This window comes from Corythoichthys intestinalis, chromosome 3, assembly GCF_030265065.1.
Source record: "Corythoichthys intestinalis isolate RoL2023-P3 chromosome 3, ASM3026506v1, whole genome shotgun sequence".
NCBI classification, from domain to species: Eukaryota; Metazoa; Chordata; class Actinopteri; order Syngnathiformes; family Syngnathidae; genus Corythoichthys; species Corythoichthys intestinalis.
The window spans coordinates 32808224-32835542 of NC_080397.1; the positions used below are offsets into that span (position 1 = coordinate 32808224).

Consider the following 27319-nt stretch of genomic DNA (forward strand, 5'->3'; position numbering starts at 1 on the left):
CTTTCTCCTCCAAACACAAGAACCTGTGTTTCTACCAAAAAGTTCTATTTTGGTTTCATCTGACCATAACACATTCTCCCAGTCCTATTCTGGATCATCCAAATGCTCTATAGCGAACCGCAGATGGGCCTGGACGTGTACTTTCTTCAGCAGGGGGACACTGGCAGTGCAGGATTTGAGTCCCTGGCGGTCCCAGCTCTCTGTAGGTCATTCACTAGGTCTCCCCGTGTGGTTCTGGGATTTTTGCTCACCGTTCTTGTTATCATTTTGACGCCACGGGGTGAGATCTTCCATGGAGCCCCAGATCGAGGGAGATTATCAGTGGTCTTGTATGTCTTCCATTTTCTAATAATTGCTCCCACAGTTGATTTCTTTACACCAAGCGTTTTACCTATTGCAGATTCAGTCTTCCCAGCCTCTAGCAGGTCTACAATTTTGTCTCTGGTGTCCTTCGACAGGTCTTTGATCTTGGCCATAGTGGAGTTTGGAGTGTGACTGGCTGAGATTGTGGACAGGTGTCTTTTATACCGATAATCAGTTAAAACAGGTGCCATTAATACAGGTAGCGAGTGGAGCCTCGTTAGACCTCGTTAGAAGACGTTTTTGACAGTCAGAAATCTTGCTTGTTTGTAGGTGACAAAATACTTATTTTCCACTCTAATTAGGAAATCAATTCTTTAAAAATCAAGCAATGTGATTTTCTGGGTTTTTTTACCCACATTCTGTCTCTCATGGTTGAGGTTTACCCATGTTGACAATTACAGGCCTCTCTAATCTTTTCAAGTAGGAAAACTTGCACAGTTGATGGTTGACTAAATACTTATTTGCCCCACTGTATATATATCATATGTTCCAAAAACTGAATCTAATCAGTTAATGAACAGTGAGGTTAGGCGCTTACCTGGCACAGATTTGCGCCTCACAGTCTGGTGTTAGTGATGTAAAAAAGTCCAGAAGACAACTTGTCATACCTGATTGTGTTTTTCCCTGTAATGCTGTTATATGGTGAATGAGATGGCGCTATTGTAAGCTTTATGACTACAGGAACAAGAGATTACTGTGGGGTTGTGACCTATGTAATCCTTCACCCAAAGGCACCAACTAGTGTGATGAGTGAAACGAGGACAGCCACAACTCGAAACACAGCAAGGCAGTGCAGATTCTATGAAAAATAGAAAATAGACAATCTGAATCTCTGGAAAACAATTTTTCAAAATGGATGATTGATGGATGTGGATATAATTACCTTTTGCTGTGATCACTGTCTCAAGCAGGAGGTTTGGTTAGACCAACAGACAAACCAACAATCAAGGCAATGACAGCAAGCAGGATCAGGAGCGCAAAGGCAAGGATTATATATTTCTGCCAACAAAGAACGTAATGTTAATTGATTTGAAAAACTAATATGAGCAAGGTACAATATCAATGCTGGATTTTGACAATGACATAGAACCATTATATGAATTTCTTGCTCATTTGTCAGTAAGAACAAAAGTGACAAAAATTGTTGCTTGTTTTGTGTACTGTTCTTATAACCATGTGAAGGCAAATGACTGTCATCACAAAGTGGCACTCACCCGTCTGGATTTTTTCTGGTATCTTACTGCTTTTTTGGTTTCTTCTTTAGCACGACAAATGTATTCAGCTGCATTGGAAACGTTGTTTTCAATGTTGTTGACCATTTCACCCTGTAAAAGAGTGTAGGAATATTTTTCTTTTTGGCAAATGCACTTTTTTGGGAGGAGATATGAAGAAAAAAAATTATATACAGTATAATGGTGTACTTGAACGATCTGTGGTTACCTGAGTTTCAACCAGCATTGCCATGTCCATAAACATTGCATGTAATTCTCTGATGCTGGACTCCAGTTGTATAATGTCCTGATGTCGTGACTCAATCTCGTCCACAGCCTGACGTGTGATCTTGGAGTCTGAAATTATCTAAAAGACCACCAGATTATCCATGAACAAATGATTCTATAGTATCTATAACTATATATAAATGGATCTTTGTCTGTGGGTGTGTGTGCGTGTTCGTTCCCTAGGGACTCCGAAACGGCTGGGCGGATTTTGACCAAATCTTACAGAGTGGTACTTTATGTTTCAGTGAGTGTTCTTGGATGGGTTTGATCTCTGTTGGCCTCCATTTAGTGCAAAAATGTAATTCGAAACTCCAAAAATTAGCACAGAAAATCCCTGATTGTAGAGGGCAACAGCATCATCTTTTGGGCAAAAGACACGTCTTTTGCAATTGCTATGTTGCAGTTAGCTTTCAAACATTTCAGTTGGTATGTACAAATTTAAATGTGCTGTGATGATACGTTGTGGCTTTGAGTACTTAACAACAAGACGCTGGATTAAAAAAAAATACAATTTTCCGGAATAATACTAAGATATTCATTTCGGCTGGATATTTATACTGTAGCGACTTATTTATTGTGTGCTACGCCCGCAATGGTTCAAGGGTAGTTGTGGCAACCATGACTGAGAGTTGTAGTTGCCGTTGTTATGTTCTGGTGTTTTCTGTTCAATAAAGGCACTGTCTCTCGGGGATGTACATTGTATTGGCCACAAGAGCGTCAACTGTCGCTCTCATTTTTCTCCACGTCGCTCGCCACCATACTGTACACAGTGATGAAAAAGCAATTGTGCATTAACCCTTTTATAGTGCCCTTTTGCTATTAATACTCTACATTACAGCTGTATCTTTAAGGAAAATTTGTTTTATCTGCAATTTGGTTGTATTGCGTTCATGTTGCACAACCTGCTCAACGCCGGGTTATACTGGTAGTAGTGTTTAAAACAAAACAAACAAACAAAAAAAGAATCATTTTCTACCACTAGATGACAATGTTACATTGTGTACTAGTCCAGTTGATAGAATTCTTACATCAGATGTGAAGATGGAAGGGATTCCACTCTCTAGCATGTCTTCCAGTTCTTCATTGGTGGTCACTCTTCCAGCTAGAATGATTAGTTGTAGAACTTTAAGCACGTTTTGTTGCACACAATTGTTCCATTGATTATTAATTCAATTTTTTTGCTATTAAATCAGAAGATTTAATCAATGATATTATCAAACTATGAACCATTTTCTATGTTCCTTGTGTTACTCGCCAAAAATCAACTAGGATTGGCTGCAGCCAACCCGTGAACCTGAGCAGGATAAGCGCCAAAAAATGGATGGATAGTTGTTTGATGTTTAAAAAGATGACTTTGCACTAATGTAATAACCAAAATTGAGTTTTAACACAAAACACAATGCAATCTGTTTAATCCCACAACAACAGATTAGTACAGTATTGTACTCTGTGTACAGCCCACTGGTGAGACCAAGCCCCACTAATTTGCCTGAGCTAACAGTAATGCAGCTCTACAGGGGGCAATATTATGAATAAAACGCTACTACCATGACAATCATTTTATTTATTTATTTATTTTATTTTATTTTATGCAAATTAAGGTAAACTTTTCGTAATTTTAAATTACATCTGAAGGCAAAGGTAGGTGCACTCATTTGTTTGATTCTTGACATCATGAGAATACAATGTTAATGAGAAAACAAATTAGCTAATGGTGATGCATTTTGCAAACTTAACACCAGGTATTTCCTCATATCATTTTGGAGTCGCCCAAAAATAGAAATTATTACAAAAAAATGAATAGAAATCAGTCCCTCTCATAGAGAAACAACTACTGAGACTATAAACAGAAAGCTTCCCCCTGGGTCCCCAAATCACCCCCTGTTGCTTAACCACTCCCCTCTGGAGAGGAAAGCGTTTACTGGATGTAACACACCTTTTGCGTAGGCTTCCCTCAGGGAGATTCAACCTAACACAACAAAACACACCCCATTCACATCTCATTCAAGCTGAATCCATCACTATAACACAAAAAGGTCACTCATTGTGATGTCATTTATAGTTAGGACTCCATGACAGCACCGTGTGTCACAGACAGGTGAAGCTGTGTTACACAAACCGCCCAACCCTCTTCCTGTTGTCCCGGCAACACTGACACAGCGCACAGCACAGTCTCCAATATCAGGCTTACCAGCTAGAGTGCAAAGCCTCTCATTAATGCTGGCCGCAGGGCCTGGGGGAGCAGACCTATTTTTCACTATTGTCTGGCTGTAATGGGAAAAATACAATACATCTAATGCACACTTGGCGCAGTACTTTTAAAGTGGGACATTTAGTTCAGCTTCTTGAAAAACATGTGCAATGTAATTTAATTCACAAACAAACAGTTGAGCAGAACATTATTTCTGAGAACTATTGATAGTCTATAATTAATGTAGTTTCACAAAAAGTCAAGGGTTAATATTTGTCACTTACTTATTTCAAGTTGTCTTTGGATACGTCCTTTGCTTCGTTCCCTAAAGGAAACTTGTGTCTCATTGTACTGGGTCATTACCTCCACAAACTTTCTGATCAACACCGTGTGCTAGAGATAAATCCAAGGACAATGATGGAGGAGGTGAAAGTTATTTTAGAAACACGTCTATTCAATGTTTACGTAAAATTCCTTGTAAAGAACAGCATTTAATCAGCTAAATGATTTTGTGATGTAGTGCTGATTGAGTAATTTTCAAGCTACCTGTGTTTTCTGGATCCTGAAGTCAACAGAGGATCTGTTAGTCGCGTCATCCTTAGGTATGTTTTGCTCCATGGCTTCAGTAGGAACGTAACACACGTACAATGTTAATGTGTGAGTACAATGCGTGTGACAACACGTTTGTAGTTAACTTACATTTGAGTTTTGTTCTCACAACGTTGGCATTCCCTTTGATGTCATTGGTCAGTGCATTTAAATGATCCTTTGTTCCTACACACAAGCAAGAAAAAAAAGACATCTGACTTTTACTTTACAAGGTACAGTTCATAAGCAAAATGGTAAATGGAGAGTACTTATATAGCGCATTTATCTACATGGTTACCATGCCCAAAGCGATTTATTTTAGCACACATTTACCCTTTCACGCACATATTCACACACCAATGGTGCTGCTGCCATGCAAGGCACTGCCAACTCATTGGGGGTAAATTAAGGGTTCAGTGCCTTGCCCAAGGGCATTTCGACAGTGGGCAGTCATAGCAGGGAATCAAACCACTGACCCTTCGGTCCCAGGATAACTCGAGCTACCAACTGCACCACGGCCACCATCGCCGTGAGCAAAATATAGTGGGGCAAATAAGTATTTAGTCAACCACTAATTGTGCAAGTTCTCCCACTTGAAAATATTAGAGAGGCCTGTAATTGTCAACATGGGTAAAACTCAACCATGAGAGACAAAATGTGGGGAAAAAACAGAAAATCACATTGTTTGATTTTTAAAGAATTTATTTGCAAATCATGGTGGAAAATAAGTATTTGGTCAATACCAAAAGTTCATCTCAGTACTTTGTTATGTACACTTTGTTGGCAATAACGGAGGCCAAATGTTTTCTGTAACTCTTCACAAGCTTTTCACACACTGTTGCTGGTATTTTGACCCATTCCTCCATGCATATCTCCTCTCGAGCAATGATGTTTTAGGGCTGACGTTAGGCAACACGGACTTTCAACTCCCTCCACAGATTTTCTATGGGGTTGAGATCTGGAGACTGGCTAGGCCACTCCAGGACCTTGAGATGTTTCTTACAAAGCCACTCCTTTGTTGCCCTGGCCGTGTGTTTGGGATCATTGTCATGCTGAAAGACCCAGCCACGTCTCATCTTCAATGCCCTTGGAGATTTTCACTCAAAATCTCTCGATACATGGCCCCGTTCAGTCTTTCCTTTAGTTCCTTTCAGTCGTCCTGGTCCCTTTGCAGAAAAACAGCCCCAAAGCATGATGTTTCCACTCCCATGCTTCACAGTGGGTATGGTGTTGTTCGGATGCAATTCAGTAAACTTTCTCCTCCAAACACGAGAACTTGTGTTTCTACCAAAAAGTTCTATTTTGGTTTCATCTGACCATAACATATTCTCCCAGTCCTCTTCTGGATCATCCAAATGCTCTCTAGCAAACCGCAGACGGGTCTGGACATGTACTTTCTTTAGCAGAGGGACACGTCTGGCAGTGCAGGATTTGAGTCCCTGGTGCCATTGTGTTACTAATAGTAGCCTTTGTTACTGTGATCCCAGCTCTCTGTAGGTCATTCACTAGGTCCCCCCGTGTGATTCTGGGATTTTTGCTCACCGTTCTTGTTATCATTTTGACGCCACGGAGTGAGATCTTGCATGGAGCCCCAGATCGAGGGAGATTATCAGTGATCTTGTATGTCTTCCATTTTCTAATAATTGCTCCCACAGTTGATTTGTTTTCACCAAGTGTTTTACCTATCGCAAATTCAGTCTTCCCAGCCTGGTGCAGGTCTACAATTTTGTCCCTGGTGTCCTTCGACAGCTCTTTGGTCTTAACCGTAGTGGAGTTTGGAGTGTGACTGATTGAGATTGTGGACAGGTGTTTTATACCGATAATGAGTTAAAACAGGTGCCATTAATACAGGTAACGAGTGGAGCCTCGTTAGACCTCGTTAGAAGAAGTTAGACTTTTTTGACAGCCAGAAATCTTGCTTGATTGTAGGTGACAAAATATTTATTTTCCACTCTAATTTGGAAATAAATTCTTTAAAAATCAAACAAAGTGATTTTCTGTTTTTTTCCCCACATTCTGTCTCTCATGGTTGAGGTTTACCCATGTTGACAATTACAGGCCTCTCTAATCTTTTCAAGTAGGAGAACTTGCACAATTGGTGGTTGACTAAATACTTATTTGCTCCACTGTATATGGCGAGTGGAAAATATACACAAAATTACCATTACAACAAACCATTAACACATAGATGCCATTGACAGCGCTAGACATCCATCCATTTTGACCAGGAGAGGCTGTCAGCTATCCCGGCCAGAATGGATCGGACATCTAGCGCCATCAATAGCATGGGAAGATGAGTATTCCATCCAATTTATATTAATTGGACATCTATCGCTGTCAGTTGCAGGCAATGAGTTAAATGGGCACTATATTATTGACTGTGTTTATTGAAAAAAATAAAATAAAATAAGCAGATTTTCCAATACATACTAACTTTGGATTTTGATACTAAATACAATAGGACTTGCTAAAATACAATGGGACTTACTTAAAATGTACTTACTGTCATCTGGGTGGGGTGCAGACAATATCATGCTGTGCATCTTCTTCACATCTTCCACTTGGTAGTGTATCCTATCAATGAGTCCTCGAACCTCCTCCACCTTCAAAATCCAATATTTTAAAACCAACATTAGCACAATTCATTTTGCACTTTCAGTGACTGACCCTCCTGAAGAAGCCCTCCATGAAACCGTCTCGATCCACTGAGACTGCAACATCTTCCTCCGCCGAGGTTCTGCTCTGTTAGAGTGATAAATAAAAAAGCCAAACAACTGCTTAAGGTTTTAATGTACGCTATAAGAGTCTCAACTTACAGCAGTCAGCTCGACCAGTCGATCCTTCATCACAATAGCCAGCTCGTCTACGGAACAGTTTACTTCATTCTATGAAAAGTCCCACAGGGTCATCAAGCGGTGCTCCATGAGCGGCAAGGACGCTCGACGAGTGTCGAACAAATTTTATCGCACCGTGAAATCATAGGGACATGTGGGTATACAGTTGGGATTGAATCGACGATTCTGACTCGAAGATCTTTACTAACTCTTCCTTGTAAACGCCTTTTTACGTCCCTCCCCTTAGCGCTCTCTAGAGATGATAAACGTCCTACCTTATACCAGTAATCTTGAATAAAGCATTTATGTTATACTGTATGATAACTTCATAGGGGTAAAAAAAACTCCGAATCATAAATAGCGTGATGAATGACACAAATTCAAGAACCGTTCAGTGTCAGAAAAATGGTCACTAAATAATAGATGAGATGCGATAATTAAAGTGGCCACATGGTGTCACTGTATGACAACATGTTAAAAAATGTAAACCAAGATTGCAAAATTAGCACTATATTTCTAAGAGGAATGTTGTTTATAGAGGTCTTTTTGAGCATGTTCGGAATGGTGAGACCGTGAGGGTTTGTCATGATGATTTTATTAGCAGATTCCTGGGTTTTGACCGTCTTACTGAATAAAATCCAAACTTGTCATGAGAGAGCATCTTTGAAGCAACAATCTCTAGATCTGACTCTACATTATATATACAGTGTTTGGGTGGTAGTCCATCCCGCCATCCTGTACGCACAAATAACGTCATCTACTCACTGCTCCAACGCCCCTCCTCGAAAGATCCAAAAATTACGTTTTCCCTTCCAACGTTCAGTCCAACTCAGTGAGTCCAACAGTTCAGCACACCCCAAGGATTCTTATATGTTTTGGGACACTCTTGAGGATCCGTTTTTTTTTTTAAACTTATTTTTTCACCTTATGATGAGAAAAAAAAAACAATTCCTCATTTAAACACTCATTTGAATTGAATTATTCTGCATTCTGGACAAGTGGTCTCATCTAAGGTTTTGTGGAGTAATGGGTGACCTCTCCTGGATTCATTTTTACTTGTGGATGTAACTTTGTTTTGAATCATATATTACCAGTTGCCCCTTGAGAAACCATGGAGCTTTCTTTGGGAATTAAATTATTAACAGTTTTTGTTTCGTGTGTCAAGGTAAGATATATTTTCAAATATCAACCATTATTTACATGTGATATTGCTGTCTGGCCTTGTGGTGATTGCCAAACAGTCTAAATCTGTTTGGTTTCTTTTCAGGTTTATGCCCAAGTGGCGCATCAGCTCAAGCATCCAGGTAGACAAATTTGACACGAGCGCATACCAGTAGTATATTTTTCCCTAAGTTACTGTGTTAGGTCATTAAAACCCACAGGTCTAATGAATGTTTTTATGTTTTAATATTAGAGAGGGAACATGTTTTAGAAAGTCAGCCCCCCACTCCTAAATCTTCATCCTATTTTTTGTCTGTCCTCATTAGCGAGAGACGTATGCACATATAGACAAACTAGCATTCATACTCACATTCTCATGTATGGACACTTAAGTTTCAAATAACACATATATGAGGTCCTTCAATTGTTATTTGTTATTGTACCAAAAGGGACTGTCAAAATCTAATATGAATAACCTTCATGTGAAAGACATTTGCTCAAAGTATATAAGTATACAATCGTGAATTTCTATGACCCCTGATAATAGAGAAATATTTAAACGCAAAAATTGCTCCGCTTACGAGTGCAGCCATTTTGTCACGTCAGTTATACATGCACATAAACACTAATAGAGTCAAACACAGGTCCACAGGACATTGGGTATTACTGACATCACAAGGAAAGGCGGGCAAGCTGGGATATTCAAAATTTGATTGGCTAAAGTAGTACCAGCCTTCATAAAATATTGTTCTGCAATAGAGGCTTTCACTTGTTGGATTTAAAAAAAAAAATTTTTTTTAACTGTTTATTTATTTTTTACAGATCAGAAAAGTAAAAGTATGTGTTTTATATTTTGTATTTATTTTTCAAACAAGATTTTTTATATATATATAATTTTCTCGTCTGATATGTGTTGCCTGCCCCTTTGACATAGAAGTGTCAGGATGACTCGTGTATTTTTTCCACTTCTATCATTAATAAATACATTTAAAAAACATGGAAAATAAATTTCAGATAATGGTGTATATTTTGATTTGATTGGCTGGGGAGCTCCGGAAATCCATGTTGACCCCTGAATTGTTCCTCCCAGGCCTGAAAGTGTTGTCCTCAGCCGCACATTATTGGCCTCTTGATGCTGTGGATGGGATCCACGGACTGTATGACCAGATTGGAAACAGACCAGGTTATGTTAACGGAAGTAATATAAGTATGTGTATCTCACCTGTGCATCACCAAACTGTCCTTTTCTGTTTGAACTATGCATGAACTCATACTATATTATTGTTTTTCCACCACAACCGTCATGCTTTTTAAAATGATCTAATGCGATCAAAACTCTTCTCATGGCCTTTAGTGCTAAACTTGGCAATATGTTTAATATACAGTATATCATGACTTAAATTCCAAAATAAATGTAAATTTAAGACCATTAGCAAACATGTTTTTTGTACTTTTAGTCATGTTGTCAATTTTTGTTAGATTTAGCGAAAACATTAAGTTGAAGAGGGATCAGGTATAGACTTGAGAATGACATGTGAAGCCAAAAGATCCGAGTCACTCAGCTCAGCATCACTCTCTGTCTCATACCTGCACATCACGTCCCTCTCATTGTCTTTTTTCTTTCACCGTCTCCTCTGTTATGTGTCCATTTAGGTGTGAATCACATCACTGTCTCTCCATTATCTTTGTCCAGCTCTCAGAATCCACAAGCACACTGTGCTCCCTTCCTCCCATAACACTTCCTATGTGTATACCAATGACTCTGCCTACACTAACATTTCTGCGACAGTAGGTGAGAATCAGCCCCCTGAGACATCCATATGTATAACATGTCATGTCCCCTCTGTTGTCCTCTCAGCACACGCCTCATCATTTTTCTCACCATTCTCTCTGTCCACTCGTGTCGTTTATTGTTAGTAATATTCTTTATTTAGACAGAAAAATGTATGGTGCTAGATTAAACCTTAAATCCATCTCTATAAGTGGTTAATTTTGCACTCCTGATATTATGTTTAATTGTACTATCTTTATTCATTGATCATTTCCATATACAGTATATGGCTTTTTTCATGTTGTTTATTGTTTTACTTACCCTATTTTTATTTTTGGTTAATTTTATTTCTTTCAAGTTTTATTTTTTGAGAGGTTATTAGAGTAACGCTATTTCACTCTTCTGTATCACCAGTACGTACTGAAGGTTTGACAACAAAGTTGACTCTGACTTTAGGTTAAGATGTGTTTGGAAAGTGACAGAGTACAAAATTACTTTAAAAAATCAACACATCAGGCTTATGTACAGTGTATCACAAAAGTGAGTACACCCTTCGCATTTTTGCAGATATTTAAGTATATCTTTTCATGGGACAACACTGACAAAATGACACTTTGACACAGAGGTCGCGTTAACCGAATAATTTTCCGTCGTTGGCCGGTTTTTTAAAATGGCGACGGAAAAAACTGAAGTCCATCCGTCATTTTGACAGGTTGCAATTCACACCCCAGACCACAGGATGGCGAGTGAGCATATTAATTAGCTATTGTCTCTCTTGATACATGACGTCATTGGCCTTACTCGGAAAAATGTCCGAACTAGCATTCAGGTGTAGCAAACACGGAAACGTTAGGAAGCTTTGGAGAGCATTATCTAAGGCTACGTTCATTCTACAGGTCTTAATGCACGAATCCAATTTTTTCGTGTTTTTCCGACTCGAGTCAGGCTTTAACTTGACGGTCTGAACGGGACAAGTCGCATAGAAGTGGACCATTTCAAATCCGATCTGGGCCACATTTTTCCAGACTGTCGCGGCGGACTGTACCGTCCAGTGTCCCAAATCCGATTTCAGCTGTGCGTTATTAGCGCCTAGCTTGCAGTGAACACGGCTTTTGGGGAAGGGCAGGTGTAGGCGGACTATCCTATTCCCCTCACTATCCACTTGCGGGGGCCTGCGCTTGTCAGTGACGTTTCTTATTCTCGCTATATGAATATATAACTTTAGCATTTGTTAATAATACGCTCTGTGTGTAGTATCATCCATGGGTTTTCCTTTTTAAATGAGCACTTTTAAGCGAACGCAAGAAGTAACAACGGGAACATTTTTAAACAGGCATTTCACGGCAGAGCATTTCGACTCTTCGGCCAATCACGGGAGAGCATTTCGACTCTTCGGCCAATCATATAGCGAGAGCGAGTGGATAGTGAGGGGAAGAGGATAGTGAACCTACACCGGGATTGACAACAGTCATAAAAAAATAAAAATGGGTTGAGGATAAGCATGAGAATGATCGGTTTTCTCTCTGCTCTATGTGAGCTATATTTCAACATTTCCTACACGGCCGAGAGTCGGGAGAGGGGTCTGGCTGCAGCCCGTCTTGGAGAGTCGGGGCAAACTGCTCGTATGTGTGTGTGACATGCAGGGACAGTGCGTGCATGCTATCGATCCATATAAACTGTGAATATAAGCCTAAACGGGGATTATTTATGTTTGTCATTTGTCTCCTCCTTTTGAAAAGCAAAATATGATATCCCTGGAATGACGGATGACTTGTCATTTGTTTTTATGCTTCTGCGCATCGGCGCGTGTCGGACTGCGAATTAGAGCGCATGCGTAATACTTGAATGGTCTCAGTAGACAAAAGCAGTCTGAACGGGCACGCCAAAAAAACGGATATGACAAAAATATCGGATTTGTGCATTAAGACCTATAGTATGAACGTAGCCTAATTGAATGAGCAGGGACAAACAGCTTGGAGTCAGAAGTACGTGCGCTATTCTCAAACCTGAACGCACCCCGAGTCTTGGATGACAAATCAACAGAGCAGACAGTAGACACAACATGGCTGGTAGTTTCTTCAATTTATTCAGAGTTGAGTAAGTAACGCACCACTTTTGACCAACACTGCTATTGAATATGTCATTATTATCATTTTAAAAAATTTAAGTGACGGGTAAAAATAGATTATGACCGGATTTTTATGACACTGTCAGTCAAAATGACAGACAACGAAAAAGTCTAGCGCAACCTCTGCTTTGACACAATGAAAAGTAGTCTGTGTGCAGCTTATGTAATAGAGTTAATTTATTTTCCCCTCAAAATAACTCAAAATATAGCAATTAATATCCAAGCCCCTGGCAACAAAAGTGAGTACACCGCATGGGAACTGCATACTTTGTACATCCCTAAATGTCCAAATTGAGTACTGCTTGTCATTTTCCCTCCAAAATCTCATGTGACTCGTTAATGGAGTGCTGTCAGCATTGCTGCAGAGATTGAAGAGGTGGGGGGGGGGGGGGGGGGGGGTCATTCCCACCATAATGCTTGACTGTAGGCATGATACACTTACCTTTGTACTCCTCACCTGGTCGCCGCCACACATGCTTGAGACCATCGGAGCCAAAACAATTAATCTTCGTCTCGTCAGACCATAGGACATGTTTCCAGTAATCCATGTGCTTTTTTGACATGTCTTCAGCAAACTGTTTGCGGGCTTTCTTGTGTACCGTCTTCAGAAGAGGCTTCCTCCTGGGGTGACAGCCATGCACACCAATTTGATGAAGAGTATGGCGTATGGTCTGAGCACTAACAGGCTGACCCCCCACCTCTTCAATCTCTGCAGCAATAATGACAGCACTCCTGTAACGAGTCACATGACATTTTGGAGGGAAAATGACAAGCAGTACTCAATTTGGACATATAGGGATGTACGTAGCTCCCATGCGGTCACTTTTGCTGCCACGGTTTAAATATTAATGGCTATATTTTGAGTTATTTTGAAGGGGAAATAAATTAACTCTATTACATAAGCTGCACACAGACTACTTTTCATTGTGTCAAAGTGTCATTTTGTCATTGTTGTCCAATGAAAAGATACACTTAAATATCTGCCGAAATGCGAGGGATCTACTCACTTTTGTGATACACTGTATAGTACAAGTAATGTGGTAATAGTTGTAAGGATGCTATATTGCTGAAGTATATTTAACATCCCGGAATAAAAGGGTACATAACTGCATAAAAGTTACTAAACGGGAAATGCCATATGTTTCATTGTGTTGTAAGGATAGATCTTAGTCACATAGGTTACAGACTGTCTCATTTCTCATTACTATGTCTAAATCCTAAAGTCCATTCTTGATTTGTGCTGTAGATATTGTTGAAGGCATGGTCAATAATGGCATCTACTTGGATGGTGACAAGGGTGGTACTTTTCTGCACTTTGGAAGCTACCAGAACTCTTGTATTAGTGACCCTACGTTATGTGGCCCTGATGGTAGGTACTAAACTAAATGGTAAAACGTGTGAGGGAAAGGGAGTAAAGTCTATCAAATCATATAACTAATGAGACATTTCTTGGGTCATATCTTTATTTTTACAATTACACAGGGATTACCTTCTCCTTTTTTTGGAAGAACCATGAAGCGGAATCTCGTTTTGCCGTAGCATCTGGAGGTAAAGTCATCTCTAATGGCTTCTCTGTCTACACCAACCCTCATGGAGGATATGTGGAGTTTTACACTCGGGGCAACAACCACAGATGGAAAGTCAATATCAAGGTTCCAGGTACCACAAATTCGTAAATACATCATCTATCCCAAATATTAAAAATCTTGCATCACAACACTGCGTGGCCCAGTTTTAAACTGCAAATGTGAAAAAATAAAGTTCAGACACATGAATTCAATTATGACCACAGCATTTTGTTTTAAAAGTGTGTCTGGGATCTGATTCCGAAACTGGTTTAGGCAAGAGAAGGATAAAATAACACAGACATTTAGTTTTAGGTTAGCGCAGTCCTAACTACGCGTTGTTACATGAACTGATGACGCCTGCTCGGATGAGAGGCAAAACATCTTCCAAGACATCCAGCAAAGTCCAGTTGCGATCATTTCAATACCCTGAGAAAGTATTTGAAAAGGTTTGTTCTCACTGATATTCATTTTTTGCTTTTGTTTTATGCACCATTGCAATCATGATTCAGTGTTGAATTATGTTTCGGGTTACGGCGGATCAGTGTTCATCTGGTTGTCATCCAGTATGACGCGAACCTTTCAGGGAAGGGTGTCTTAGGGGAAAAGGATTGAGAGTAGATAAAAGCCTTCCGGTGTCCTGTGACAGACATTGTTAAGATTCAAATGTCACAGCATATAATTTTTTTTTCAAGGTAACAATTTCAATGCAAATAATGTCTTGGCTCATGATGCACATGTTTCAGTTTTTACCTCAAAGGCTTATTAGATATGGTTTGATTTGAAACGATTCTCAGAGAGCTAGTGGTTTCCGCTGATGATACCGTTGTCCATTAGGTTTGCAGTACAAAGTGTGACATTTGAGTGTCTGTCACTTGCTAATTTAATGAATAATTGTGTACTCTCTTGGGACTCCTCAAAATTGAAGTTGTTCGCTCTGATAAAGTCACTTTGTGTTCTTTTGGCCTTCAGGACCTTATTGGACTCACATTCTCTTTACCTGGAAAAAGACAGCAGGTCTAAAGGTTTACATAAATGGCACCTTCACTGCTGGAGACGAAAATGGCAGTGTTTCCGAAAATTACGGTGACCCTTTCCCGGATCTTGTCATTGGAACTGGCAATGATAGAACGTATGGCCACTATGTGACGGGGGCCTTTGATGAGTTTGTCATCTGGGAAAGAGCTCTCCTGCCCACTGAGATCTTTCAGTACTACAGTGCTGCTATAGGTAAGAACAAATGCCAAGGGAATTCTTGGAGTTTTATGTGCAGTGTTTAATCATTCTTGTTTGGTATACTAAAGTCATTTTTAAATACTACATCACAGACTTTATTGATGCTAATCAGGAAAATTACTTCAGCATTTTTGGCTTATCGATTAAAATAGATTTACTATTCCACTGGGTAACTAAATGATTCAAAACTAAAACAAATTTGTAAGTAAGCACCCAAACTTCAAATAAATGTTGTTTTGGGGATCATTCTTAGAAATAGGACCTTGACACAGAGCAGGAAATAGTCGTCACATCTTTAGCACTGATGTGAGAGGCGGGTGTTGCAAACCCTTACTTATAAACATCCAAAGTTTTCTCATACCAATAAATATTGGTAATAAATAAATAAGGCGGAAAACACTCAGGTGACTTGAAGTTCCGCTCATAGACCCCCAGTTTGGCCACATTTCAAAATTGTCCTATATGCATGTGTGATATATCATTGGAAAGCTTAAAATCTCAATTTTCTGGAGGAAGAAAATTTTTGAACAGGGGGGCATTTTGAAAAAAAATTTTTTTTTTTAATTAACTGCAGAACCCTAACTGGAGGTGAGAGCATGCGAGAGCAGGATTAAAGACGTCATGATTTTAACGAGATATTATCGGATACTTACTTTGTTTCATGTATCATCGAGTGTAAAGACACAGATGTGAATGGCCACAGCCGGATTTTGGGGGGATTTTATGGGTGAAACATGGTAATATAACAACAGAAATCGCAGACATCAAGGAGTGGTCGAGATGTTCTTTGTAATATATTTACCCTTTTAAATGTTTTTTTTTTTTTTCAATTTTTTTTTGTTTGGATCATTTATTTATCATCTAACATATCGGGGAAAATGCAACAGTAACAAAAAAATGTATAATTAAGCCATAGTTATGAGGTAGATATCCGTGACTTATTTACAGACACCATTTTTATTCATTGTGACGTAATTTGTTAAAAAGTTTAAAATATGCGTGTGAATAATTTTCTAAAGTCTTTTTTTTTTTTTTTTTTTTTTTTTTTTTAATATTAGACATCAATTAATGATTCTAAGCTAAAAATGACAGACATTTTAAATAAGAAATATAATTACTTACCTTCTTTTTATGGCTGGGTTGAAACAAAAGCAGTTGCGTGACGTCTGTAAACTCGGTTTTCCAGGGTAAAATGGACAAATTAAAAATAGTTCTGGGGCTTAATGCGCCATGAAACTGCTTTTGCAGCATATATACTGTACATATTGTTCTATCAAACACAACAGTTCTTTTGGCTTAAAATACAGCAGTTTATTTTAAAGAGAGGTGCAAGAGCAGAAACTGCTTTTTCAGTCTTGTCTGTGTTTTCCGCCATAAATAAATAAATAAATAAATAAATAAATACATTCCTTATTTCACATGGCCTGTAATCTGACTTCTGAGACTTACGGTCAAAATTACGGTAACTCACCTAATAATTTTGAGTCCCATCAATTGTAAATGGAATATTTTGTCGAACCTTTTAAGATGAACCGGGTCTGAAGTCATACAGTATATTTATTTCTTTATTCTAAACCAATGGTTATGGTGTAAATCGCAAAATCGGAAAAACTCCACATCCCACTTCTCAGCCAATAGCTGTTACTGTCATGTTCAAGACAGAGTGCATAGTTTTGCCTTATAAGTGTTACTTTATAAGTGCTTAGGTAAGGGGGGTGCACAAATGAAGGTCATTTCATTTTATTTTTATAACACAGCAGGGCGGCTCTTGATACATGATATAAACTTGGCTTGAATCAGACTGGAGAAATTACGGGTGTCCGCGATGATTTGCTAAGGTTACATTTACAACTATACAATTACGTATAGCATTATAGCAGTACATCAACATAGACAATGGAAGGAGCTCAACATTGGCTTAAGCCCAATGTGTGAACTGTAGCCTTTAAGTACAGTTTTTGTAAAAACCTGATATAGTCCACATATTATTATTCAAAGAGTCTGACATCTATTTCAGAACAGTATTATACTTCCCCTGAGCACACAAACTGTATAAATCTTACATTGAAACAAAGGAGAACTTGCAGAAACGATCCAGACTAATAAGTGCATCCATATTTAGGCATTCGCGGCAAGCTGTTTTTATTAAAACTCAACAAGACATAAAATGTGCCCCATGTTTGCAAAGAGGCACGTGTCAGAATATTTTATAGTTGTGAGTGAAAAGTCACATTAATTTTTATGACCAAGTATATGCCAGTCTTTCTGATGCATGACGTCGGTAGTCTAGTCAGATTTAGAAAAGCTGAAATACAAATGAATGTGATGATGACTTTCGATGTGTTGAATTCTGTAGGTCATGCTATAGAATATGCTACAACACCAGGTGTTTACAAAGAACTGCCTCTCTCTACGACAACTGTGGTAAGTTTATTATGTGCCACTTCATGGGGTTTGGCATCAGAGCTACATTCCAGTGGTATTTTGTAATAAGATCATTTACACAGTGATCGATGAGTCATGAGTTAAACTCAGAAATGCCCAAAAATAACCTCATGTATTTAGGTCATGGCTCTGGCTGCTAAATTTCTTCTCCTTTTTGCAAAGCTTTTTAACTGTCACTCAATGTACATTGCCATGAAAAAGTATAGCCCTAATCTGAAATTCTTTGATTCTTTTTTAATAGTTTTCCACTTTAATGTTTAAGATAAACCAAAAACAATATATCAGACGAAGATACGGTAATAATTAAAGCAGAAACAAAAGGCAGTTTTTAAGCCTATTAAATTGCATCATTTGACATTAGCTACTGTATGCATGTCCACCCTCAGCAGAAACGTGTTTTTCTATACTTGGCAATGAGTCTTTCACATCATTGTGTATTTTGTACGAAAGCCATAATGTTGAAAAATTCTTCCTTGCAGAATAGTTATATTTCAGCATCACTAATGGTTTTGCAAGCATGGACAACATTTTAATTCCATGTTGCAGAATGTCAGATTAAAGTACAGAGTTTGACTAAGCAACTGAAAAACTTTTATTTTGTTGGTTTAAAACCATTCAGAAGTTGATTTGCTCGCGTTTTGGATCGTTGTCCTTTTGCAGATCCCAAGTGCATTTTACGTTGAGCTCACTAATTGATGGCCAAACATTCTCCTTCGGGACTTTCTGTAAAAAGATTTCATGATTCTATCAGTCAGCCAAGTTAACCAATTTGAATCGAATTTTCACATTTTCATTGAAAACTAACAAATAAAAAATAAAATGATAGTTAAAAGTATATTTCAAGTAAATTGGAATTCAGTTAAGTAGTTTGAACTTGCCATGTTAAGTCACCTGGACTCAATACAAATAAGGCAGCCACAGTGGCAGTGGAGCACACATACAACTGAGCTAAAAAGTTTAAAAACCCTGGCTGACTGCCCGGTTTCCAGCGCGCTCTTAAATTCACAGAATTTATCAATTCAAGTTAATCTTTCTCAGAAATGTAAGAGTAGCCTACAAACTTGTTCATGCAAATGAATTCGACGCATTTGATCAAATTCACAATACTGACTTGATAAAATGAGTTAGAAATAGGCAAAATCTTTACATGACTAAAAGGAAGTTTTGTTCTTAGGCTGCAAGGATGTTTTTCTTAAATTGCTGGTCCCCAAACCTAGGAGAACCTATTGCGTTACACATTCTGTGTGAATTCTGTGGAACTCCCTGGTAACAGCTCGGTGGTAGTGAATGTGGTCTTGGTTGTTTCCTCAGAGAGCCATCGAAGTGAGTCCTCCTGTTGTCAAGAGTGTGCTTGAGGAGGTCCCAGGCTCCCAGGGTCCGGAGTCTATGCCAGTTTTGGGCATTCTGAAGGTTCTACCCAATAGGACCATTCCCCACAACACAGCCACTAACCTGACACAGGTTTCAAAACAGTCCAACGCAATGCAATTTGTCCAACCACGAACAAACAATGTTATTTAAGACCAATAATTTCTTTGTACCAAGGCTTTCCTCAAAAATGTGGAAGAAGTGCTGTCCTCTCCTGGATTACCAGAGGTAAATGAGTTCACACTTTACAGTTATTTGTATAAAATACTGCCACATAGTTGTTATATAGAAATGGGCTTCATATGCTCAAACTTGGTTTCATATCCAGACATAATAGTGTCAGATGAAAGTGTGTGGTTTCAGAACACTGAGTCTCCAAAATAAATGTGCTTGTTTTGGTTTTTGCAAACTGAAACAGATGTTCACATAAGAGATTGCAAAAGATAGCCTACAATGAATTGCCTTACCTTCTCTGGTCAGTTTATGTGCAACGGGATATTTCACTGGGTTATTTTCATCAAAAAAAAAAATGCTGTGGATTCACAATGTCTATGAAGATTTAACAATTTCAGTTAAAGAAATGTTCATGTTGAGTACCAAAAGTGCACTCACTGTAAAAATTGTTTGCAATCATCTAAGGATATCAGCCCACACCAATCGCTATTGACATTTTTTCCCCTAAATCCATGAAGACTTTTCAACTTTTCCAAGATTTCAGGCTACAAGCTAATTAGTATTTGTTTAGAGTGTGTAAAATGATGCAAGTTTACGTGCTGCAGCAGTCCGGTCCTGTGGTCAGCGGCTTGATCGAAACCGTGGATCGAGTAATGGACCACATGGTAGCTAACTTGGAGCCCAGCCCCAACTCTCTCATCTCCCTGGGAGGAACATCATTTGTTGCAGGTCTGTACCATGTGAACCGTCCAAAAAGTGACTCACTGTTTGTAGTTTGTGTGGTAAGACAGTTAAGACAAAGGTACATGGTGCATAAAGCTGACATCATTGATTTTTTTATTCAACAAACTAAGGCAGGTCAAAAAAACATATCACTTTTCACCAGTGTGAGTCTTATTGTGTTTTGTATGTCATCATTTTGTCGTTGTTGCTCCACAGATTATTCTTTGATGAAATTGCCCCAGAACTACAATTTGCCACATTACCGCTTCCCCACACAGGGAAAGAGCTACATTTCTGTTCCCGGAGAGGCTTTCACCATGCAATGTAAGTGATTTTTTATATAAAAGTCACAGCTTCTTGAGGTTATGTCTAGAATGTGTGAAGTGCTCGGCTGATGTTTTTTGCCTCTAAATTACGTTGGTAAGATTTAAAACTAATGACATGCTATCGCTTGGCGTGTCAAGGACTGCCTTTGTTTGACTTTACGGTACACTGTAGAACTTCAGCTCTGACTTTAAGGCGAGTGATTATGCTTTTATTCAGAGTGACAATCTCCCTCTTCCCTCCGTCATTAAAAAGACTGGGAAATTTAGAACAGCTATTACAGTGTGCATTTAAGCATGCTGGACTTTATGTGCAGGTCATTTTTACCTGCCGCCACTTGGTCACGGCACAAATTTTGTTGACCTACAGCATAGGTGTCAAAAATACTGCCAGGGGGCCAGATCTGGCCAACCATATCCTTTTGTGTGGCCCGTGAAACGAAATATTTGCCCCAATTTCATGTTTTTTGCTAAATTTAAAACTCAAATAAAATTTCTGTAGTCTGTAGTGATTGAGGACTACAGAAATAGAGTTGTTTTTACTGTTTCCCCCTTTTTTTAAACATACTGTATATTTATATAATGTGTGTGTGTGTGTTTGTATATATATATAGGCCTATATGTATATATATGGCGGAAAACACTCAGGTGACTTCGCTCTGCGCTCTGAGACCCCCAATTTGGCCAAATTTCAAAATTGTCCTATATGCATGTGTGATACATCATTGGAAAACTTAAAATCTCAATTTTCTGGGGGAAGAATTTTTTTGAACAGGAAGGCAGTCAATTTTTTTTTTTTTTTTAATACCCCTAAACCCCAACTTGAGGTGGGAGCAGGAGAGAGCATAACTAAAGACACCATGATTTTTAACGAGATATTGTCGCGTACTTACCTTGTTTCGATCCAAAAACTCCGTGTAGTATGTCTCACCGAGTGTCAAGACACAGCTGTGAATGGCCACAGCCGTACTTTGGGGGGATTTTCTGGGTGAAACACGGTATTATAACAAGGGTCGCAATGCAGAAATCGCAGACATCAACGAGTGGTCGTAATTTTCTTTTTCAAATATTTACACTTTTAAAGTTTTTTTTTTTTCAATTTTTCTTTGTTTGGATGGATTATTTATGATCTAAAATATTGGGGAAAATGCGACAGTAACAAAAATAAATAAATACAATTAAGCGGTAGTTATGAGGTAGCTATCCGTGACCTATTTACAGACACTTTTTTTTCCATTGTGACGTAATTTGAGTTTAAAATAATAATTTTATAAACTTTTTTTCTAAACTATATATTAGGCATCAATTAAAAATGATACAAAAAAATGATAGACATTTACCTTCTTTTTATGGCTGGGTTGAAATAAAAGCGGTTGCGCGGTGTCTGTAAACAGGGGGCTCCAGGGTAAAACAAACAAATTAAAAATAGCTCGGGGGCTTAATGCACCATGAAACTTTTATGGCAATATATAGACATTGTTCTATTAAACACAACAGTTCTTTTGGCTTAAAATACAGCAGTTTATTTTAAAGAGGAGTGCACGAGCAGAAACAGCTTTTTCAGCCTTTTCTGTTTTCCGCCATATACATAATACAAAAATATATAGAAATACAATATTTACTCCGATGTGGACCACAACAAAGATGCGCTTGACACCTCTGATTGAGAGCATGATTTTTAATCTTCAGGAAATACTGTACGTTGGACATGGATTTAATGTGAACAAAAGTATGCGAAACGAGGTTAAAAGCCTTTGAAAAGAGGAAAAGGAAAATTAAGGACTTCCTGTAGTTCCATTGTTTATGTTACAGCTTTAAAGTGGGACCATTGTGGATGATATGTCAGATTAGGGAAGGGCAAGTCGACCCCCAGCTCGACTGGAAAAGTCATGTTCAGGTTTCGTAAGATTTGCCTTACAGAACTCTCCCTTTCACCACCGTGCAAATATTCAAATGTTCTATTTGGAGGCCAGTGTCAGCACACGGCGGCAAGGAAGTGTTAATTAACTTCTCTTCTTCATGAGCATTTTAGCAGCACTTCTTTAAATTCTCCCTCTGATACACTTCACTGTGCCCTTTTATTTTCTCATTAGCTCAAACCACCATCGTCGGCCTCTTTTACCACAACATGCACAGCTACTACAAAGAAATCAGCCCTGTCAAGACCAGGTAAAATGTCATATGAATTTGTTCAAGCAACACTAATGTTTGTGCCGATTATTCTGGCCAGTCAAGCTTCTAGCTTTGTACTTCCTGTACACTGATGCTAAGGCGCCCGTGTTTCCTGAACAGCCAATTCCTGGAGTCGGAGTCTTATCTTGCCCCTCTTCTATCTTCAATCTCACCACTCAAGCTCCACTGACTGATACACCCTGCTATTAGCACTACAGCTCCATTACACTGATCTAAAGCTCGTCTCACCCCGGACACTAGCGGGGGGCGTTTCATTTTTAATGTATGTGCCATTTTAATGTTCAAGTGTCCATTTTTTTCCCGAACATTCTCACTAAATTTATTTATTTCCATTGTGTACTCTTTATATTTGTCAGTAATTTGAAAAAAACATGCCACACACAATGGAAGTGACCAATAGTTTCGATTCATGTGAAATTTTTTTTGAAAAGATCTGTTTACCGGACAACAATAATTAAGCACTGATTAATTAAGCCCAGTAATTAGGAAACATTAGATTCAAAATTGTCTTTTTGATTAGTCCATCCCACTGTTCGGTTTAATATGTGGAAATGTTATGTGTGTGGCAGGAGCTGAGTTTTCACAGAGGCCCAAAAATGCTTGCGTCAATTTTGATAATGCCATGACATTTTCACCCAACAATGCCAACAGTTTCATTTGAGCTGATTGTTTTGTTTAGCATTTTTTCACGTACATGCAGGATACACTTAAAGTATAAGTAATAATTATCACAACATTATTAAATTCACACTGTCCATTTCAATGGATGGTGGTTTAAATGTCCGGTCATCCACCAATGATTCTCTTCAATCTAACCTATTTGATCAATTTCTTTGCCTTGTGAATGTATTGCACTTTCCTCATACTTTTCTATTTTTTTCCCCAGGATTAATGAAGCTGCTAATTTCAAGGATCATAAAATCCAGGTTGCCAGCTCATTAATTTCACTGAACGTAGAGCCATCACCAGCCCTGTCAGTCAACCTCTCTGGTGCTCCTCTCATCAAGATCGTTCTTACCCACACACTGGTGAGACTCTAATGTAAAACTCCAACGGTCTAAATTTCCTTGTTGTTGACTCATGTCTTGATGTTCACTTAACTGTGAATGAGTCAGTCATACTGGGAAAATGCAATGTGTAGGTTTTTCCAGTTTGGCAGACACGGTGAGGGTGTGAGACTCCCACCTTATCAAAGGGCTATGGTCGCAGGAGATGGTGTGGCCTTGTGCAAGATGAGTGTCAGCCACTGACAACTGTGACAGTGCACACTCACCAGCGTAATGAGCAAAACCTGTGATAATTTCCACCAGTCGTATTCATTTTTCCCGCAGTAGGCGGCTTGACTCATTATGAAAAGTAATTTTTCTAATGTGCAAGTTTCTCCTGGCAACCTTCGTCCAGTCTTTTTGGACGGGTGTACAGTATTTTATTTGCGAACGGACTCTGTAGTTTTTGGCGTACTGTCAAACTTAGCTTGTTGGCTGAGATGAGTGACGTCGAGCACACAGTGATTGTGTATGTCTTCAATCCACTTTGAAAGTAGGCCTGTGCCAGTATGAGATTCTAACGGTATGATAAACTTAAGTCAAAATATCACGGTTTCACAGTATCACGGTATTGCAAATTACAGCTCTGAAATGTATTACTTTGCGATATCTGGTTTAAGAAAAAAAAAAAAAATTCCAATGAACAAGATTTTTATTTTTCAAAACATATTAGCAAATTGGAACCTAAGTACAATGTTAAGTTCAAATAAATTTCAAAAACTAACAAAAAAATAACAAATATTCTAAATAAGATTAAAATAAATGCAGTCCTTTTGAGCCACAGCTCAACATTATTATCATCAGAACAAAAATAATGTAATTATTTTCCATAAAAAGCACGTGTGTATGACTCGTACCATGTTTACATTATACACACACTCTCTTTCTCAACACAGTTGGCAGAGAGAAAAAAACACCACGTTTTACAACCGCTAGACACACTACACACGCTGGAATTAACTCTCGTAGCTGGTGAGAAACGTTCATGACATTGTTTACTAACCTTTAATTTTGTACAAATGCGAATCATAATGTAGGTATTGCCTCCTTGGCAGCCACCCTCCGCAAACATGTTTTACATATCGGTTGGACCTCCTCCTCTAAGCCGCGGCCGTCTGTAACTTTTCTGTTGCCTAAGAATTCCCATACTAGCGATTTCGTTTTCTTCGATGTGGGAAAAGTTCAGGAGTTTCACCTCCTCCAGCCATCGTGTAGCACTGCTGACTCACTGACACTGAGCAACAACCGGTGGGGGAATGTTGAGCCTTGTAGCTGCAAGCAAGGGATTTTCTCCCTGCATTTTTGGGACATAAAAAATAGCTAATACTGCCGGGACGATAGGACGGAAAATTTTTGCGGTTTTGAAACGGTGACGTTTTCATACCACGGTATACCATGAAACCGGTAATCGGCACGTGTCTATTTGAAAGTAGACATTAAATATCTCCTCTTTCATTTATAGTAATGTAATTGTGTAATACGGGATAATGTGTGTCGTGTTAATGGTGTTTTTTAAATTGACTTCAAAATGAGTAGTAGACATAGTGTCAGTTTTTGAATGTAACAGTAAGGCTTTACTGACAAATCATTTTTATTCATTTGAAAGCCTTATTTTAACAGAATTTCATGCTTTAAGCCCTTCCAATTGAATCCTATTCAAACCTGCCATATTACAGGCATTGATTTCAAATGGAAACAATTCATCTTTCTTTAGAGTAATTTAGCTGGTGAACAAATGTTAATGCTGCAATTACAGTATGTGGGATGATCAGCATGACAATTTTACTATTTGTTTCAGCACACACCATAGAAGTAGAGTTAATGTCTTGTGTTTTTTCTGGTAAGGATGGCCAACCCTCTTTTGGGGTTTTGTATTCTACTGACCTCTGACAGATTATTTAATGATAACAAATGATGAATAACATGTTTGCATTACGGTTCAGCTTTTCAGTTTAGCTGGTATCGCTTACTTTCTGCCACTTAAATACTAAAGTAAATGTGTCTGTCTATAATCAGGTGATTTAAATAGTTGAACTGCAATTTGGCATGTGACTTTGGCCGTGAAATTGTCAAGAGTGTTGTTTTTCCTATGTGGCTCTGTTTAACTGACTTGATTTAGTAAAAATGAGAGGCCGTCTAATCTACCACTGCACTAATTCCAACTCTGATATTCTCTCATAGCACCAGTACAGCAGTGTAGAGTTGGTGATTTGCAGCTTGACATCTTTGTTTAAGCACCCAGCGACTTCATTAAAACTTAGCTGGGAGACTGAATGTGTGTCCATAGAGGACATGTACAGTGCAAGCTTTCGTTTCGCCTGTGGTTGCTATGACTACAGTTTGCTGTATAGCTTCTGCTCCCAAATGCCATCTGATTTCCTTATCAGATTGCCATGACTAATACTTAATATAGACTGATGCTGTCGCTAACCTTGTGTCAGGTGCTACGCTGAATTCAGCAGTGGGTAGTTGGTGACCATGCACTCTTGATTGATATCACTGTAACAACGCAATGAGGTCATGCTTTGCATGGCATTAGGCTGGCCAAGTTGAGTTCCCAGAGAAAATGTTATCGAGGCTCCAGGAGGCCCACATGCTTTCTCACACCACTCAGCTTTAATGTTGATTAGAACCTGGCAAGGTCAGAGATTTATTAGCGCTGTCTCACTTGTTAGGGTGGATGTGGAGTGGAAGAGGTGGGAAAAGGGGAGTGAGACTGTGAGAGGCATCGGGCTCCATAGTTAAACATTAATTCTTGAGTCGAATCACTGACAGTATTATCATTTCTCAAAGCACTAGTATGAAGTAAATAAATTGAATTACTGACTTCATGAGTTAAGATTATTAACCCTTAGATTCACAAGATACTGGACCCTACACTCTTCCATCAGTGGGTTATTAGAACCATTGTGTTTTTATGCCATTTGGGTGAAGAATAATCACTTGTATATTAATTAGTATAATAATAATAATAATAATTAATAATACATTTTATTTCTAGAGCGCTTTTCAAAACACACAAAGATGCTTCACAAGAGACATGGAATCACAGTACGATAAAAAGGTATTAAAAGGATAAAAGATTAAAAGCACAATAAAAAGAAGAAAAAATATAACAGAGCTGGGGGTTATGGTGGGTAAGAAACAGTGAACAGGTGTGTTTTCAGTCTAGATTTGAAAAGTGATAGGGTAGATATGCTGCGAAGATCAGGGGGTAGGGAGTTCCAGAGCTGGGGGGCGCACTGACTAAAAGCTCTGGAACCAAAGGTGGAGAGGCGGACACGGGGGACAGAGAGGGGAAGAATAGTGGTAGAGCGAAGTGAAGTGTTGGATTGTTTAGACGGAGAAGATCCCAAAGGTAGTGAGGGGCCAGGCCATGGAGTATTTTGAAGGTGATGGTGAGGATCTTGTAGTTGATTCTTCGTTTGACGGGAAGCCAGTGAAGTTGACGGAGGATGGGGTTGATGTGGTGTGTTGCGGGGGTTCGAGTGATGAGGCATGCTGCTGAGTTCTGGAGGAGCTGCAGTTTCTGGAGGGACTTGTTAGGGAGACCGAAGAGCAGTGAGTTGCAATAATCGAGCCGGGAGATTATTAGTTTACAGACCAGGGTGGAAGCGGTATGGCGGGTGAGAGAAGGGAGGAGGCGAGAAATGCTGCGAAAGTGGAAATAGGCTGATCTGGTGATGCTGTTGATATGTGACCGGAAGGAAA

General features: G+C 38.9%; 2 protein-coding genes across 5 annotated transcripts in view; one reads left to right on the top strand and one right to left on the bottom strand.

Moving 5' to 3' along the window:
* Positions 1-816: 816 nt before the first annotated feature.
* Positions 817-7817, bottom strand: stx2b (syntaxin 2b). Its single transcript, XM_057832108.1, has 11 exons — positions 7458-7817; positions 7309-7383; positions 7145-7244; positions 4753-4827; positions 4600-4673; positions 4338-4446; positions 2891-2964; positions 1804-1941; positions 1578-1688; positions 1247-1362; positions 817-1162 (listed from the first exon to the last, which is right to left on the bottom strand). Exons 1-10 carry the CDS (start codon positions 7485-7487, stop codon positions 1267-1269), a joined length of 882 nt encoding a protein of 293 aa, XP_057688091.1. The 5' UTR covers positions 7488-7817; the 3' UTR covers positions 817-1162; positions 1247-1266.
* Positions 7228-27319, top strand: part of adgrd1 (adhesion G protein-coupled receptor D1) — a 41798-nt gene continuing 21706 nt past the window's right edge. Inside the window, exons 1-14 of one of the 4 annotated variants that reach the window (XM_057832104.1) lie at positions 7228-8640; positions 8743-8779; positions 9727-9843; positions 10330-10428; positions 13782-13904; positions 14018-14194; positions 15073-15330; positions 17693-17760; positions 19093-19242; positions 19327-19377; positions 19932-20052; positions 20263-20370; positions 22463-22538; positions 23449-23590. In XM_057832104.1, the coding sequence (XP_057688087.1) occupies positions 8587-8640; positions 8743-8779; positions 9727-9843; positions 10330-10428; positions 13782-13904; positions 14018-14194; positions 15073-15330; positions 17693-17760; positions 19093-19242; positions 19327-19377; positions 19932-20052; positions 20263-20370; positions 22463-22538; positions 23449-23590 (1581 nt within the window). In that variant the 5' untranslated portion in view covers positions 7228-8586. Of the gene's footprint in view, positions 8641-8742; positions 8780-9726; positions 9844-10329; positions 10429-13781; positions 13905-14017; positions 14195-15072; positions 15331-17692; positions 17761-19092; positions 19243-19326; positions 19378-19928; positions 20053-20262; positions 20371-22462; positions 22539-23448; positions 23591-27319 lie in introns of all 4 variants that reach the window. The other 3 variants (XM_057832103.1, XM_057832107.1, XM_057832105.1) reach the window with 3 other exon arrangements.